We start from the raw sequence: 17,361 nt of genomic DNA, 5'->3' as shown, positions 1-17,361 counted from the left end.
GAGCAATTCTGAATAAAACACTCACCGACATGGGTAATGACACAAGTCACTCTCTCTAAAAGCTCCTGGAGAGACATCTCTTCCTCTTTTAGCCAGCAGAGCATCTCCGGGGCCAGCGCTGTATCCGTCCTCCTCACCTCCTCCTACACACTCTCTCTCTCTCTCCTTTATGCTATATTCTTTTCTCCACTGTGACGCTGCCGCTCCCGCACTGATGGGCTCCCCAACACATGCACACACATGCACGCACATACACACACACACACAAAGCACACTGCCACGCCCAGTTCCCAAGCACCTTCAAAGGATAACAGAGAGAGAGACAGAGAGAGAGAGAGAGAGAGAACGAGAGAAGATATTCTAATCCTTCCAAGCAAAGTGGCTGGCTGTGGTATGTCTACAAAGAGATTTTCCCTACTGAAGAGAGAGCGCTTCCTGTTAATAATTCAAATTACCCACGCATATCTAAGTGATACTCAAAAGGATTTTGCTTAGCTCATAAGCCGGTTGTGGGCTTTCTGTCATAATGGGTGAGTCAGGCATCAGGAGACCAATCAGGGAGCATCTACCTGCCTTTAGGGAGACCAGGGCATTCTGGCTCCCCTCATGTAAAATCTGGAACTGGACAGCAGATGGAATGGAGCCGGCACTCACACTACACAGAGCCAAAAATAATAACACAGAAAGATGGCGTTAACATTGTTAACTCTGAACTCTGTCATATGAATTTATTTTCAAAGTTTGTCGAGTGACATAAGGACATCACAACCTAAAACAGATTTTTTTTTTTTTTTTTTTAAGTGGTAAATAGATATTTGCTCATTTCAGAGATACTTACAACGTAGCTCAGGAATTTAACTGTGAAAATGAAAAATGTATTAAAATGATTAAAACCATCGCATAAAGTCAGTTTCTTCGCTTTTCTTAGTGAATAAAACTGCATTGTGTACGGGTTCGCATGTTTCTCATTTACTCAGCGGTAATTTAGAAAGAGGTTCGAGATTTCGTGTAGACTCTGTTCCATATTTTATCGCAAACAAATATGTAGCACTGGCTATATTATCATCTTCTTTCGCCATCACACTTGGGAAAGTGACTATCGCCTTGGAAACGACCAGCCGGGAGACGACAGCTGCGTCCTCGCAACTCTGGACCACTTATGAACATGTCTGGCGATGCTAAGCATATCTCGCAAAAACTTCAACATTCAGACATGGCTGTGGGTGTATATATGTGTACATATATATATATTGGGGGGGGGGGGGGTAAATCAATTAAATTTAAACTGCCCATTATTATTATTATTATTATTATTATTATTATTATTATTATTATTATCGTTGTTGGTGTTGTTGTTTTAATGTGCTATTATATTACGTATCATAGATTACGTATTGAAAGCAAAGTATCTCAGCTTTCTTTTTTGTCGTCTTCTTTCCTCGCCTTTCTTATAACATTTAATTAACATGGGTAGTACTGTTTAAGGTACTATTCAATTACTGTGAAATAATAGTAATAGTTTAGGTTCCATCTGTACGAAGCAATTGGTTTAATTGTTGTATTTAGAATCCTAGCAGTATGCGCAGAAACACGTTAAGAGAATACCACCAGATATTATTTAGTTGCCTTATTGTTATTATTTGACGGATCCTGCAAGCAAAGGGACGTAGGCGGAAGTCGTACGTCATTTGTGCGACTGGCGGGAACCTGCCGAACTGTGGCGGCTGCAAATGTCAACAATTAACAACTGTGGTTTCCCGTTGTTTTAAGGTATGAGTTGAACCTTTTTGGTATGAAAGTCTCTAAAAGATCAACATTTTCATTCTCTCCGGTATTTTGCTGCCATTGCAGTTTGAATTCGCAATATATCTCTGTGTTTTTACGAGCCGCTCATACCTTTAGCTCTGAAATGACTGTCTCCCGATAGTAAGGTTAGTCCGTGGTTGTCTGGCCTGTTCAGTTTTTCATCATTTTTAGTCTGTTACTGAGTTGTAGAATGATCCCTTATCTGTCTCCTAGGAATAAACATGCAAGCATTTTTGAAAGGAGCATCTACCCAGAGCGTCAAACCGCAAAAAGACAAATCAGCTGGAACTAGCGGAGAAAAGAAGCCGCGGGCATTGCCATGGGTAGAGAAATAGTAAGTTTTCGTCCTCATAGATCCATGCGTATGCGTTGTGCAGTAATAATTAGTGTGTGTTTAAAGTTCATATGAAGCTAGTTGAACCGCGTGTCGCACGAGCAGAGTATTCAGTATTCTGTCAGAGGTGTTTGTATTGGAGACATGAGCACGGAGACCATGTATTGTATTTCTTGAATAGTCACGTTGCATTGATCCCATGCAACGTATCAGCATACTTTACCGAAACCAAGCAAGAGGTTAACATATATGCTTGACTCATTTCTTCAGTAGGCTTTCTAATTTGCTCAGCCAACAACAAGAGCAACACGAGTCATCACATACGTTTGGTTCCCTCCACTTTGGTCCGCAGTGTTTGTTGCATTGCTTTACAGCTTAGTCTAAACTATTGTAATTTACTCCTTATCCAACCTACTTGAAGAACATTGGTCCAGGCCGGTTTAATGTATACAGTACACTATATGTACTATAGTATGTATATAGTAATATAATATTGTGTAATATTTATTGAAACCTCCTTTGTATATTTGCACCAGTTTAACCATTCATCTTTTTCTGCTTGAATTCAATTTATGTTTTCTAGGTTAACCCTCTTCATGTGTACTGTGCACATCTGTTTGCTTTTTGTCTTTCTGGCCTTGTTTCTTAGACTGGTGAATACTGGTGTTAATGCCAGGGAGGATAGTGAGAGTTAGTCTGAAAATGAGTGTTAGAAATGGGGTAGCACCCCTTGACAGCACCTTGACTTGGTGTTATACTTTCAATGACACAAAAGCAGCCTGACGTCATTGGTGCAACTGACGTGAACCAAGATGACAGTTACTTAACAGATATCACACAAATGAATAGTCAGGATTATGTACATAATCTTATAAGGTTTTGTTACTCTATTTTTTCAGTAGGCCAAAGTGTGTGGACGAGGTTGCCTTTCAGGAGGAGGTGGTTGCAGTACTAAAGAAATCCCTAGAGGGCGCTGATGTGAGTATTTTCTGAAATTGTCCTGCAATCTAATTCTCCTAAAAGTAGTGTCACTGCAAGCTCTTTGAATGATTTTTTTTTTTTTACTTTTTTTTTGTTTTGTTTTTGTTTTGTTTTTTTCTTTTGAGTTGTCTCTTATACCCAAAAATGTCCTATTAATTGTCCTTCACATTGTCCTATCACTTATTGCTCACCTGCTGTCCAATGTGTGATTTTAGCAACTGAGTGGACAGTTAGACAATACCTGCTATGCTCTTATCAGCAGCCAAAGGCACACGGTCTGCTCAGGGTCAGGCGGTCTGCTCAGGGTCAGGCGGTCTGCTCAGGGTCACACGGTCTGCTCTGGCCGTCTGCTCAGGGTCACACGGTCTGCACAGGGTCACACGGTCTGCTCTGGCCGTCTGCTCAGGGTCACACGGTCTGCTCAGGGTCACACAGTCTGCTCAGGGTCAGGCGGTCTGCTCAGGGTCACACAGTCTCCACAGGGTCACGCCGTCTGCTCAGGGTCGCACGGTCTACCAAAGGTCGCACGGTCTGCTAAGGGTGTCTCTTTGGTCTCTTTGAGCTGGTTGGATTGAGTTATCTTCTCTGTATGTGTGTTCCTAGATATCTTATTTACAGATTCAATTCTAAGCAGCACATAGTTTGTCCTAGATTAAACTGCATTTAAATTTGTATCCCATTTGTAAACATCAGTTTCTCGTTTCGCTAGCAGAGTGGTGCAGTGTAGGCAAGTTGATATTGCTGTAGATCTGCTGTTATTATTTATAGAATTATGAGAGTGTGATTATGCAGAGGTGGATTTGGCCCACCTGTCCTGGACTATCCTATATTGGGTTTCTATTGGTCTATTAATAGTCAGGACCCGTGTCCTGCCCAGGCTTGTGAGTCTCCCTTCCCTGGCCATGGCTGTAATAAAATCCCCATGGTGTGGAGCTGCAGCGACTTCACAGTTTCTTATCCTCGCCAACACTAAGTCTGTCTTCTCTGTTAACTAATCTGTCTAGACATCTGGCCCCGTAGTGTTGTGTTGTTATGCTTTCCTGAGATTTGAGAGCTAAATAGTCTTGTTCTGTTTGAGACCTTTGCATAATTGACTCTTCATTTACATGAAACAGACAGAACACAGCCCATTCAGTGTCCTTAAAGGAAGAACTAGCTAGCTGTTTTGGTTATGTTTGTTATTATATTGTATAATACTGTGTGTCAGTACGTACAGTTTTCAAAATGCCACCCCCATGTTCACTCAGAAATGTCAATAACTGAACTTTCAGCGGTTATTATCGACCCTTCTTTTTATTGATACGCGTTTTAATTTGTCTCTCTCTCTGCCTGTACAGCTGCCTAACCTGCTGTTCTATGGCCCACCGGGGACAGGAAAGACGTCCACCATCCTTGCTGCAGCCAGGCAACTTTACGGGTAAGATCCCGTCTACGGTCTGGGCTCCGGCCATCGGGTTTCTGGCTTTCCCTCCACTTTTTCACCATAAACGTGGAGTATTATTTACTTAAGTTCTTGTTCCACAAAGACTGCAGCAGATCCCCAGCGCCATACTGGAGTGTCTGTGTAATGCCTGTCCCTTCCAAATGGTGAACAAAACTAGTCCGTAGCTGTGAAAAACTAGCCGTGAGGGTAGCCAGGGACGGTCGTTCCTTGGTTTACGCCTCAAAGGCGCTGTTCTCTCAGTGCTGTGGTATATCGTCTCCAGCCTGCTCCTCCTTTAAAGGAGCACTAAGAAGGGGAGCAACTTCAAAAGTGAAACTGTTTAAGCCTCAAGCTGTGATGAGCTCATCTTGGTAATGACTTGTAGTATGCTGCATACTAATTACAGAGCGGATGATGAAACCATGCTGTTTGTTTTTGTGATTTAATAGACTCATGATAAACTTTTGAGATTTATTACAGTGTCTCTTTCAGTCATTGTAATGTCACCACATGTAGGCTCCAAGAGTAGGTGCTCACGTGTGTTCTACAGGCGCACACACCCAGGCTGTTAGAAATGGGTCTCTAAAATCTGAACAGAACAACATTTGTGGCATTTTTGAGGTATTTAATTAGAAAGAGCAAAGCAATATCTCTTCTGCTAAATGACTGATGTTATCCTTGATGTCAAAGTTAGCCTGCTGGTTCTGGTAATAAAATGATTTCATACTGGAAACCAAATGAACTTTTTGGTGTTACAGTTTCATTCGGAGCAGAATGCTCCTGAGGCTATACAAGGGTCAAATATATATTTGTGAGACTGATAATTATGGAGAAACATTGCGATGACATCTTTGGCCATGCGACTGAGTCCTGCATTAACGCTCTCTTGCCCTGTGTTACACCTGCAGACCAGAGCTGTATCGTCAGAGGGTTCTGGAGCTGAACGCCTCTGATGAGAGAGGAATCCAGGTGGTTCGTGAGAAAGTGAAAAACTTCGCCCAGCTTACTGTGGCAGGAACGCGGCCCGAGTGAGTCACACTGTCCGCGTTTGAACCTCTACTCTTTCCTCATTCAGCTCCTCTTCATTCATCCAACCATCAACCTCACCTACACATCCATCCACTCGTCCCATGTTTTTTATTATTATTTATTTTAGTTGGTTTTAAGCCAACGTGCTGTAAAATAAACCGATTAGACGATTTTTCTCTCTCTCTCTCTCTCTCTCTCGTCTCCAGTGGAAAACCCTGTCCGCCGTTTAAGATCGTGATCCTAGATGAAGCTGACTCCATGACCGGAGCCGCCCAGGCCGCTCTCAGACGCACCATGGAGAAAGAGTCTCGCACCACTCGCTTTTGCCTCATCTGCAACTACGTCAGCAGGTCGGTGGAGCACAGCGCACCTCACGGGCCAACACTGACAGATACCCAGTCAAATCACAGCTTTTTAAACGAATCTTTTTAAATGTCGGATGTTTCAGGATCATCGAGCCCTTGACGTCTCGATGCTCCAAATTCCGATTCAAACCCCTGGCCAATCAGATTCAAGAAGAGCGTCTGCTAGAGATCTGTCAGAAGGAGAACCTTAAGTACAGTAAGGAGGTACGTATCACCCTGATGCAGGCATATCTCACACACATAGGCTTCATCTCCTGGCGACAGAAAGGGGTACGCTAATCTGATGTGTATGTTCAACTGCATGTTCCTTTAAAAGCCAGCCCACCCCCTTTTCTCATATGGACTGGTTCTGTCATTTGACACTGCCTTAGGATGTCTACTTTTAACATGTTTTTTTCCATCAGTGCCTTGGACTGTATTTGATTTTATATGCAGGGGTGCACATAAGTGGTGCGGATGAGCGCATGCGTGGTCAAAATAAACGATGCACAGTATTTATTACAATAAGTAGCGCTTTTGCATACCAACATTTTTGAGACACAGTTACCTACTAAAACATTAGAATATTCTCTCCATGCATCACTGGTAAGATAGCCATTATGACAAACGTATTAATGTTAATCATCTGTTGGTAATTGTGTAACTTGTAGCCTTTGTCCTTGATTTAAGTGGATGTATTTTTTTTCCAAGTTACCAAGGTTATTGCTAGCGAGTAGTTAGCTTACGTTATAACTAGCTTCGTGCAGCAGGCTCGACTTTGACTCGCGGCCCGTCACTAGCCTGCATTCTTTATAACCTACTGCTGAACTGAATGACAGGTCAGACACCCCGTATCGCAACTGTAGCGTACTCAATAACCAAGCCAGTCCGATCTTCCGTTCTTTGTTTGCACTGAAATGGAATATATAGAAAACAACAAAATACTGCCACAGTTTTATACATCAAGCACACTTTAACCAGAAGTAGCGTTAAACGCATGCCCTGTCACAACAATGCACAACATAAGGCTGTCCCAACACTAGCTGGGTTTCCATTTTTTTTAATGTAAATTCAAGCTTAAACCTTGCATGAAATCTTTTAAGTCGCATAAGAAATGTATTCACTGGGAAGAGGTGATTAGTATCGGGTAAAGTGATACTGGTTGATGGAAACAGGTTTAGACGAATCAACAAGGGGTTTGTTGCGATTTTATCACGTATTTCCATTGAAGTTGCCCTAGACGAGTTTTAAACCTGAAGCTGTTCGCGATTCCTCCCACGATGAGGAGAGAGTACATTTTTAATCCGCATAACACAGCTGATGGGCACAGACATTTCCTTCGGCGAATTTTCATGAATGCGCTTAAAATATACGAATGTGTTGGGTAGAAAACCAGCTACTACCTCCTGTTGAAGGTTTACATTACTGGAACTATAAAGTCAAAGCCAGACATACTAATGTCAGTCAAACCCATCAAGCATTATACAAATAAAAAATTAGATCACATTTTCTTTATTTCAGGAGCGTTTGTGATGATATCTTAGTTATATTATCAACCAATTTAACAAACAATCACCTATTATTTTTTAGTATTAAATAATTCCATTCTAACTGTGCATCTTTTGGGTGGGCCTAGGCCTGCCAGGCCCGTCTGTTGGCTACGCCCCCGTCATGCGGTGTAAAAGGTGAGCACCGAGCAACATCTTTAGGTGCTCCTTTGAGAACCACACCAAAAATGTTATGTGTACCCCTGTTTATAATTATATTTTATTTTAAAAAATGTCAGTTACTTGTTGTGGTCCAGAGCACACTCCCAATGGCACTGACTGACCATATTGTGGTTGGTCAGTGTTTCAACTCTGGATTCCCAAATGAACGTTATTGTTCAATGTTAATGTTCAAAAAAAAATAGTTCCAGTTCAAGCTGGTTGAAGATGGTGTATATGATGTGTAAACTGGTCAATGATGTTCTCGTTCAATCTAACATGATGTGGGGTAAATCAGCCTGTTTTAGTTTTGATGTTTAAGACAGCCTGCAAAAATCATGTACAGACATGCTACAAGGATTCCTAAATGTTCACACCGAAAAATTGGTTAGATATTCTTCTTCTGAAATGACCTACAAGGAAAATAAAGTGGAATTTTCCATTACAAAGAAATAACTGTTCAGATGTGTTTCCATATCAACAAGCGTGAACTTGCTCTTTCACGAGTTCACTTATTGCACCGACGTTTATTTGAACCGAGTCCTAAATTTGTCTGGAGCAGACTTTATGAGGCTGCCCATGCAGACAGCAGACTGTTGTTATTATTATATGAGCGTGATGGTCTGCGTTCTCTCATCCAGGCGATTGATGCTCTGGTCAGAGTGTCAGAGGGTGATCTGAGGAAAGCCATTACGTACCTACAGAGTGCAGCGAGGCTGAACAGTGACAAAGAAATCACAGAGAACAGCGTCATAGAGATCGCAGGGGTGAGTCTTTCTCTCATAACATTAGCCACTCTACTGTTGAAACACACTCATGTCAGCGTCTCAGACTGAATTGATGGGTTCTATGTTGTTGTCTTTTTTTTTAAGGTGGTCCCCCCTAAATTGATAGAAAATCTGCTCCAGATTTGTTACAAAAGTACCTTTGAAAAGCTACAGATTGCTGTAAAGGTAAGCAGGTCCTTGATTTAATTAACTTACATAGTGACACCTGATTTATTTCCCAATAGACACTGAAGTTTCCATAGTGCTGGTACAGTATCTACTCTGACCGCTCTTCACAGAGAACACTGTACAAGCTGTAAGTGGAGGCTCTTATTTCACTCATCAGATGACACAAAGCTTTTTGTTTTGTTAAATAGAACATGATAGATGAGGGCTACGCAGCCACACAGATTCTTAACCAGTTACACGACGTCATCATCCAGGAGACCCTAAGCGACAAGCAGAAGTCTGTCATCGCTGAGAAAATGGCTGTGAGTGATATGGGACCACAAAACACAAAACCACTGCTCTGTTGTTGACATCTGGGCTTAGCAGTGATTTCTGAACACCTCCTGCCCGTGTGTGTGTGTGTGTTTCTTCTAGGAACTTGACAAGTGCTTAGCAGACGGAGCAGATGAGTACTTGCAGATGATGGGTCTCTGTTCTGTCATCATGCAGCAGGCGGCACAGACTGACTGAACTGACCAGACCAGTCAGCTTCTCTATGGGACCACAGACACACTGCAACTATCCAAAAGGGCTCCATTTCTGCCTTTGTTTTTCCATGTTCTTGTAACTTCAGATTCTCTAATTAAAATCATTGTTTGCTATACACGTTGTGTTCCGAGCACTGTGTTAGACACGCAGATGTATGGGTTGCGGATGATCACTTTTAGATGTTAGTTGATTTGGTTAATTGAGTCAAGTGTTGTCATACACCCATCAACACTTCAGCAAACTCTGATTATACCGCCATCCCATAATCATCTTAACTATTTAAAAAACAGAAAAGGGCTGATAAGCCATCCTGTTTGTGTTTTTCGTATGTTAACAGATCCCCGTTTTAGTCTTATGCCACTGTGACCCAAGAGGCTGCACCATTAAAGACTTAAAGATACAAGTACTGTCATTTACCTTGACCACATTCAACCGTCTGACCTCCGACTCAGAGAACAATCACAAGGCGCCATATTACTCTTTATTTTTCAAACGGGTCAAATACATTTCAAGATGAAGTGCTTTGTTATAAACCTCCATGTTTAAAAAGAGGTTTTTGTTTTTTTTCTTTTGGATATATTGGTTATGCACGATTAAATAGGTTATATACAGACACAAAATTAACTGGAAAGTGCTTAAATAATTTGGAAGGCTGCTCCATCTGACCCAAAACCTACAGTAACTGCAAATATGTTAAATTCACAAAGTTGGCAGACTTGATACAGCACTTATACCTTTTAGTCCACAAGTAAACTATTAAACGATAGAGAACATCTAGTACACACACCTTTATTGGTCTAGGAAAAAAATACCTATGAAAGAATAATTTTAAAGACCCCATATCTATAATTCCCACCCCAGCAGTCTAACGGTGAGGAGGACCGTACTCTACGACAATCCTCACGAGAACCCGCGACCGGAGTCGCTTCAGTTTGCAAAACCTTGAGTTTCTGATCCGCCTTCAGCATTGAGACAAGATTGGACAAAATTGTGGTCTGGTAAAAGAAGCAAAATGCACCTGTTTATTCAGCAACAGCGAGCACCGCATAAAAGAAAAACCAGCCCGGGGAGTTAAATCAGATCGGCCACATTCATAGGCATCTCCTCCACAGTAGTATTGTAAAAAGTCTCAATGTCGCGCAAAATCCTCTTGTCTTCTTCAGTGACAAAGTTAATAGCAACTCCTTTTCTGCCGAAACGGCCACCTCGTCCGATTCTGTCAAACGGAGGCAGAGAGGCACAGACCCATGGCACCACGTTAAAAAAGCATGCCAGCCAAAGGAAGAGAATATGGAGAGCAGCGTGCCAGAGAGTTTGGGCACATACCTGTGGATGTAGTTTTCTCGGTTGGTTGGTAGGTCATAGTTAATGACTAGAGATACCTGCTGAACATCAATGCCACGAGCCTACAATGGAAAAGGATTCAAATCAATTCTAACTGGTCTTCGTTCATCTCCGACAGTAAACCTGACGGAAAGGCAGAGGGGTGAGGGGTTACGTTCTGGAATCCTGGTGGAAACCAAATTAAGACTGTACGGTGTGGTAGCACCCAAAGCTTATTTTAAAAAAAACAAATAAAGCTCAACCAAAGAGATTAAAAAGGACATTTCTGATAATGGCATGAACTGCAGATGCATGAGAATGCCGAGCAAGCAGCGGTTTAATTTTAATAAGAACCATCTACAGTACCAGCTTATTAAACCACACTCAAGGTGTGTTGTATACACTACCTGTCAAAGTTGAAACTTACCAGCAAATCTGTTGTGATCAGGACTCTGCTAGATCCTGAACGGAACTCCCTCATGATCACGTCTCTCTCCTTCTGATCCATGTCACCGTGCTGCAAAGGCCAAATTCACCATGAAAAATGACAAAACCGTGTGCAAACGGTGTCAGCCAAATAAGACCTCGGAAAAAGTGAACAAAGCTGGACGTCTTACCAGAGCGGAGACGGTGAAGTCACGTGCGTGCATCTTCTCGGTGAGCCAGTCCACCTTTCTCCTAGTGTTCAAGAAGATGACAGCCTGGGTGATTGTCAGGGTCTCGTACAGGTCACACAGAGTGTCCAGTTTCCACTCCTGCAGACAGAAAAGGGTTAAATAATCTGTCAATGCTAACCAGAGTGCTACCCTCTAATCTCAAAAAAGACACTCCATCAATAAGCTTGCTTTCAGTGCGGTCCTGTCCTGCTCTTCCTCTTTGGTGTGCCCGTACTCACATCACAAACAGAACACAGCCACGGAGGCTTTGATGTGTGCCTTGCATCTCAGGGCCTTTATTGTTTGTTTTTTGTTGTTGTTTTTTTTTTGTTTTTGTTTTTTTTTAAGTCTGAAGAGAGTTTGTCTGTTTCTTCGTTCTCTTACAGTCTGAGCAGTAGAAGAAGGGGTCTGAGTTTCAGACGGGGGTTGCCGTGGTATTCACCTCACGTTCAACATTGATGTAGAACTGCTTGATACCCTCCAGGGTCAGCTCCTCCTTCTTCACCAGGATGCGAACGGGCTCTCGCATGAATTTTTTGGTCACCTCCAACACGTCAGCTGGCATCGTGGCCGAGAGAAGCACTACCTGCAAAAGATGTGGGGTTTTGTTCCCCCGTCCCCGTCAGCAAACTCGTAATGCCTCAATGCCCACCTAAAACAACTCAAAGCTCCATCCACAGTATCATGAGGACTGCTAGAGTAATAAACAAACATGCAAGGCAGTGTCATTAACGGCACCTTTTTTTTCAGCCCTGTGACTGGGTCAAGAGCAGTTTCTGACTCTGCTCTGGACTCACTACCACGCTAAACTACAGATTGTTTGAATCTGTGCCACCAACACTGTGTAAGCGTGTGTGACTCATCTAAAAATTGGTCCTTGTGAGGAGAGAGGACATGAGTTAATCATCTATGTTTGAGCCCAAGATTAAAATGAAACAGAGGATCTGATTCTCTCCAGAGGAAAACAGGGCAGAGGTGTAAACCCTCCCTCGGCTTGATCATCACATGGGATTTTACAATAAAAGAGCTGCTGTGTTCAAAGTGCTGGCAGAGAAGAGAGAAAAAAAAAAAAATTCCAGGCACTCACTTGGATGTTGGTGCTTAATTTTTGAAAGATTTCATAGATCTGATCCTTGAATCCTCGACTCAGCATTTCATCGGCTTCATCCAAGACAAACATCTTGATCCACTTAGGAGCTGCACAGAGGAAAGAAAAGACACTTAATGTCACTTTTACGACTAAAACGTACAATACATGGGCATGCTGCCAGAGTGATGCAAACCATGCTTACATGTTCAGTTCTTTGTACTCACAGAGGTATCTCCTGTTAAGCATGTCAAAGACACGTCCAGGGGTCCCCACTACTATGTGGTACGCCTCAGCTTGGAGCTTCTGCATCTCATTTCGAACATTTGTGCCTCCGATACAGGCGTGGCAGGTGGCACCCATGTAGTCACCCAGGGCCAGAATTACCTTTTGGATCTGACACACACGCGTACATTTCAATGCCTACTGCATTAAAAGTCCATAGGTTCTGCCAAAATCAGTTTTGCAAAAGGTTAATAACAACATAAGCCTGTCAATGATTACACATCATGTGTCTTATGTCAACATCATGTGTCTTGCATACTCTCATTGTATTCTGCCGTATGAGGGTCTCTTGAAGGGGTTTACCTGTTGGGCCAGCTCTCGGGTTGGAGCCAGAACCAGGGCCTGAGTCTCTTTTTGTTCTATATCCAGCTGCTGCAGGATGGAGATGGCAAACGTAGCTGTCTTGCCAGTACCTGACTGGGCCTGAGCAATGACATCATATCCTTGGAAGATAAAGGAAGGGGGAAAAAAACAAACAAACATATAGCTATGATTCTGAGTCTCAAACTTCCTGTAGAGATCACATACTGTTCTAAAATCCACACAAAACTGTTAAACTCCTTCAAGCTGACAGCTGAAACAGGCAAATAAGGTAACCGTCCCATTTCAGGTTAGTCCTGAGGGACAAGCTAGAGAGAGAAGGCCACCAGGTAACTTCCCCAACAGGAAAAACTAATAAGCATTTCCTTACCTTTAATACATGGAATGATCGCCCTCTGCTGAATAGCTGATGGTTTCTCAAAACCATAAGCATAGATTCCTCTCAAGAGGGTTTCTTTCAAATTCATGTCATCGAAATTATCTGTGATCTCGTTCCAGTTGCTCTGTAAAGACAAAAGTTATAATTACGTATTTAAACGAATGTTTTGCGTTCTTTTTAGACAGACACATGACTAACTTACAAAGTACGCTATGGTATACGCACCTCGATGACACCATCAGGCTCCATTCCTTCGGGGCCTCCATGGTCTCTGTCTCTAGAGCTGGTGAAAAGAAATCAATGCATAAGCTGACACGTCCAAATGAGCACCCATACACTGGTGATGCCAACGCTATTCATCTTGGGGCTACGATGAGGGGTGTGGACTTACGACCGCCAAGCTGACAGCTACAGCTAACTAAGCAAACTTACATGGGTAACGCTAGTCGGACAGTCGTTCGTGTCGCTAGAATGTTTTCAGTTGACAACAATACGTGAAAGTAGTTCATTGTGCTATTACCTACTCTACAACAATTACTGGCTGTCTGAAAAATAAGCTGGTAACGATAGTGGGCTTTCGGGGTTCAGTCCCAGCTCATTTATTAGAGAGTGGCAGTCATGAATGCAAAGAGGTACAACTTGTACCATGTAGTCGGGGTATACAGAGGTGGGGAGTGTCACATTTGTATACTTTAAGTTTAATCTGGGGGATGACAGATGAGGACCAATTCTGTGCTGGCCGACGTTAGACAACCATACATTACAGTGATTGCCGCACTCTGGTTCTAATCAACTTAGTTACACATTTATCAAACGTCCATCCGACTATCTGAAAAGTTATCCACAATTCCACAGCTTTCAGGCTTCTCCTGCCATCACATTGCGTAGTTGGCTGACGTTGGCTGCCCAACGTTAGTTAGCTTGTTAGCCTGCTAACCTTACCAACCAGGCATTGCTAGCCCATGTAGATAACAGATTGCCCTGTACCCATTAATGACCGCATACGAAGGTATTAACACTTAAAGACAGACTCCCTTTGGTAAACCGAGGTTTCAGAAATTCCGTTTTTGTTTGCATTTATGTCATTCATACCTGTTAAAATCCGCAGAACCGCTTGACATGATCCGACCGATGCTTCAGCGCTCGATTGAAGAGGAAGTACACTGCAAGCGCAGAACATTTTAATCAACCGGCACTTAAGCTTCCGGTGAACAAAAAATGTCCACCAGTACTCAAAAACTGGTTCCATCCCTTTATACAGACATATTCGTTGGAACAAACTATCCATTGCAAAACGACTCAATTTATTAAAACGAAAAGTTTTATTGCTGACGCTTGTCATTATGAACTATATCTTCTGGCGGAAGGATATTGCAGTAAAACACATTAGTCTTTTTGGTTACTACGGGGTTTCCCTCGACCCACTAAATGCAAGGGCATCGGAAAGTGCTTCTTCAGCATTATGGGAAATGTAGTATCATGGTAATATTTATCTTTTGTAAAAAGGCCATCTAAAATATATTGTTATAAGATGCTAAAATGCAGGTGTTGCAGCTGAGCCAGTGAATAAGTGACTCAAGTTGTAATTTAAATTTCAAAATAATACGTAAAGTTATGATATAAAAAGGCCATCCTATGCCAACATAAACTCTAGGTCCCTACATTTTGTTATGAGGCTCTAGAAAATGACCTTTTCAAATGAAGTTCAGGGTGGACTCATTGAACACAAACAATCCATACTCTTCAGTCTTTGGTTTTGTTTTTTATTTTGTTTTATTTTTGGCTTTTTGTTCCCTCGCTTTCAAGAATGTAACATTGCTTAGTTATATCACCATACAATTTCATTCATGCTTCAAAATTCAGTCTGTTTAAAGGAACAAAAATAATAACAGTTGCACGCAATATAAACCTATTATATTTATTCACTTATTCATTTTATGGGTATGTGAGCGACTTTTAGAGCCTATATTTAGCCCTCTCCACAGCCAACAAATGCCAACAAATGTGTTTCAGAAAGCCCTCACTGCCGAGCTGACTTGCTCTGTAGTCCTTTTCAGGAGTTCTGCTTTTTCTGATCATTCCACAGCTGACAACTACTTAAAAAATTACACTTGTTTGTTTCCGTTCAGTCAGTGTGGAAAAGCAAATAATGTACATGTATTGTAATCTATGCACCCCATGTCAAAACACCACCTTTCGTTACAAAAATTTTCTTAAAAGATCACAGCTCACCATTACTTATGGCAAGTCACATACTAGTGTATTAGTAGTTCACAGTAAGAATTCAAATCTTTATTTTGCATGTGGTGTTACTGCGGATAGACTGTAACCTGTAAAGAAAGTAATTAGAAGTACATTTCAATACAAGAAGGATTTGGTGGTCTCCAGTTCTCCCTCAGGCAAAAGAGCACAGATCAGGCTATGGAATAGTTTTCCCTAATCTTAGCCACTATGACAAAAGTATGGCTACTGATCCCAGATCATAGACCAGAGGTAGAGTGTGTCTTCTCTGTGTTGCGGTGTTAGAAAGGTCTATTTCTGGAGCGGGTGTTGATCAGTCCAAGCACAGAGAAAGCACTTGCTGCAGCCGTCACCAAACTTATTGCCCCTATTGCCCGACTTGCCTGTGAATACAACATCAGAGACATTATAAAACAATGCAAATCCACAACACTGAACGAGCTTATGTTTATTATTATGTATTAGCATGACATTTCCTGATCTACATTGTGAGTGAAGAGGGGGGGTGACTTAGTGACTAGAATTATGAGACACAGACATGTACAACTTTTATAAATTTCTTTGTGCAAAACAATAAAAGATCTGCATGTATTTTACTGTTAATAACGTGTGACAAAAGGAAAGTTTACTTCTGGTGCTGCAAGAAACATCCGCTGTGAAAACAATCTAAGTTCAAAATCATATGTGAAAAGAAGCCATAAATAAACAGAGAAAAAAGAGACCTGCTCTGATACACCCTCTCCATAGCGCAGCAGTGTCACAAAGTGTTCACAGTTACTTCCCAAAAGGTCATAAGAAACCTCCTGGTCAATGAGGTTTTGAGCTCGCTGAATGATCTCAGAGACAGGCAGAGGGGTGTGGTTGTCATCATATTTGTTGTTGACACGGTATGAATCTCCCCCCACCACCTCCTTGAGCAGCTGCATGCGGACAACCGCCTTGCGACTGAAGACTGACTTTACGCTGGACATGGCCGCAGCCTGGCTCTCATCTGAGGGAAAAGCGCAAAAAGGTTGAGTGAAAAGCACTTATGGTCAGAGGTAGCAAAAGCAAAAGAAGAAGTATTCTTGCCAAAAAAAGAAATTACTCTAAGTAGAGTTAAAATATCCCTCTTGAAAAATACTTAAGTAAGAGTAAAATATTCACTCACTTACAGTTTACAAAAACGGTTGTGAGTTTAACTCTACTTAGAGTACTTTTTCTTAGCAAGAATACTTTTACTTTTGCCACCTCTGCTTATGCCAGAAAGATCAAAGAGACACCCAAATAGACACTCTGTACTGACCAACTGGTGTTAGGTTGATGATATAACCATCACCTAGATACAACGCCCAGTGCTGATAAGCTGGTCTGAAGATCTCGATGAGGTCACCAGGCTGAGGTTCCCCTGCAGAGTCACTGGGATCAGGTTGACTGGAGGCCATCTTAGAAAACAAAACAAACAAACAAAAAAAACATGACAGTTACAAATATATAATTCATGATAATTGCATAAGAAGCCAATATATGTTGATACCATACCACTATACTCTCGAGAACTACGCCAGTGCGGAAGGCAGAGGTCAGTAGTTTAAATATATCACATATCATGTATCACTTTCATTCCCTGTCAGCTACGGGGGTGAAGAGGATAGGTTCGCTAAACTGCCGAACTTGATCAGTTGCCTTAAATCACTGTCAGTCTGTTGAAGTAAGTCTGTAAAAAAATAAAACTTGAAATTTATTTTAGAAACGAATGTAACTCACAATGTTGAATGTCCGAGGTTGTCTATCCATCATCCCACATCATAATTCTATACATTCTGAAATGTTAATGAAAATGGAAATGTTATACTTAGTTTTGACAAGGTGCCGCTAAATAACATTCTTTAAACACTCTCTCTCCATATTGAAAAAACTCTGGGAGATAAAATAATCACATGTAATTCAGAATCATGACGGTGACTTTCAGGCCATTTGAAA

General features: G+C 41.8%; 3 protein-coding genes across 4 annotated transcripts; 1 reads left to right on the top strand and 2 right to left on the bottom strand.

Moving 5' to 3' along the window:
- Nucleotides 1-1,700: 1,700 nt before the first annotated feature.
- rfc4 (replication factor C (activator 1) 4) lies at nt 1,701-9,121 on the top strand. Its single transcript, XM_030791948.1, has 11 exons — nt 1,701-1,770; nt 2,020-2,140; nt 3,040-3,118; nt 4,459-4,538; nt 5,453-5,572; nt 5,780-5,923; nt 6,022-6,142; nt 8,265-8,390; nt 8,496-8,576; nt 8,768-8,881; nt 8,994-9,121. Exons 2-11 carry the CDS (start codon nt 2,028-2,030, stop codon nt 9,087-9,089), a joined length of 1,074 nt encoding a protein of 357 aa, XP_030647808.1. The 5' UTR covers nt 1,701-1,770; nt 2,020-2,027; the 3' UTR covers nt 9,090-9,121.
- A 454-nt stretch (nt 9,122-9,575) lies between these two features.
- On the bottom strand, nt 9,576-14,307 carry LOC115827515 (eukaryotic initiation factor 4A-II). 2 transcript variants are annotated; one of them, XM_030791392.1, is made up of 11 exons: nt 14,251-14,307; nt 13,384-13,441; nt 13,150-13,282; nt 12,762-12,901; nt 12,401-12,569; nt 12,174-12,283; nt 11,529-11,672; nt 11,048-11,185; nt 10,858-10,947; nt 10,434-10,513; nt 9,576-10,323 (listed from the first exon to the last, which is right to left on the bottom strand). In XM_030791392.1, exons 1-11 carry the CDS (start codon nt 14,277-14,279, stop codon nt 10,179-10,181), a joined length of 1,236 nt encoding a protein of 411 aa, XP_030647252.1. In that variant the 5' UTR covers nt 14,280-14,307; the 3' UTR covers nt 9,576-10,178. The 2 variants fall into 2 exon arrangements, with proteins under 2 accessions (XP_030647252.1, XP_030647253.1); XM_030791393.1 differs by having other exon boundaries at nt 13,384-13,429; nt 14,251-14,279.
- A 1,373-nt stretch (nt 14,308-15,680) lies between these two features.
- plaat1 (phospholipase A and acyltransferase 1) lies at nt 15,681-17,178 on the bottom strand. Its single transcript, XM_030791656.1, has 4 exons — nt 17,146-17,178; nt 16,685-16,823; nt 16,122-16,390; nt 15,681-15,782 (listed from the first exon to the last, which is right to left on the bottom strand). Exons 1-4 carry the CDS (start codon nt 17,176-17,178, stop codon nt 15,681-15,683), a joined length of 543 nt encoding a protein of 180 aa, XP_030647516.1.
- Between the last annotated feature and the right edge of the window lie 183 nt (nt 17,179-17,361).

This window comes from Chanos chanos, chromosome 14 (assembly GCF_902362185.1).
Source record: "Chanos chanos chromosome 14, fChaCha1.1, whole genome shotgun sequence".
Taxonomy (NCBI): domain Eukaryota; kingdom Metazoa; phylum Chordata; class Actinopteri; order Gonorynchiformes; family Chanidae; genus Chanos; species Chanos chanos.
Note: the sequence above shows the minus strand (reverse complement) of the source record. Positions and strands in the feature narration are given on the sequence as shown.

Coding starts and splice junctions, on each gene's coding strand:
- rfc4 (XM_030791948.1), top strand. CDS start 2,028: ATGCAAGCATTTTTGAAAGGAGCATCTACCCAGAGCGTCAAACCGCAA. Junction 4,539..5,452: donor GCAGCCAGGCAACTTTACGG/GTAAGATCCCGT, acceptor TTACACCTGCAG/ACCAGAGCTGTATCGTCAGA. Junction 5,573..5,779: donor GTGGCAGGAACGCGGCCCGA/GTGAGTCACACT, acceptor TCTCGTCTCCAG/TGGAAAACCCTGTCCGCCGT.
- LOC115827515 (XM_030791392.1), bottom strand. CDS start 14,279: ATGTCAAGCGGTTCTGCGGATTTTAACAG. Junction 10,948..11,047: donor ACTTCACCGTCTCCGCTCTG/GTAAGACGTCCA, acceptor TGGCCTTTGCAG/CACGGTGACATGGATCAGAA. Junction 10,514..10,857: donor TGATCACAACAGATTTGCTG/GTAAGTTTCAAC, acceptor TTTCCATTGTAG/GCTCGTGGCATTGATGTTCA.
- plaat1 (XM_030791656.1), bottom strand. CDS start 17,178: ATGATGGATAGACAACCTCGGACATTCAACATT. Junction 16,824..17,145: donor AACCTCGGACATTCAACATT/GTGAGTTACATT, acceptor TTGTTTTCTAAG/ATGGCCTCCAGTCAACCTGA. Junction 16,391..16,684: donor CATCAACCTAACACCAGTTG/GTCAGTACAGAG, acceptor CTTTTCCCTCAG/ATGAGAGCCAGGCTGCGGCC.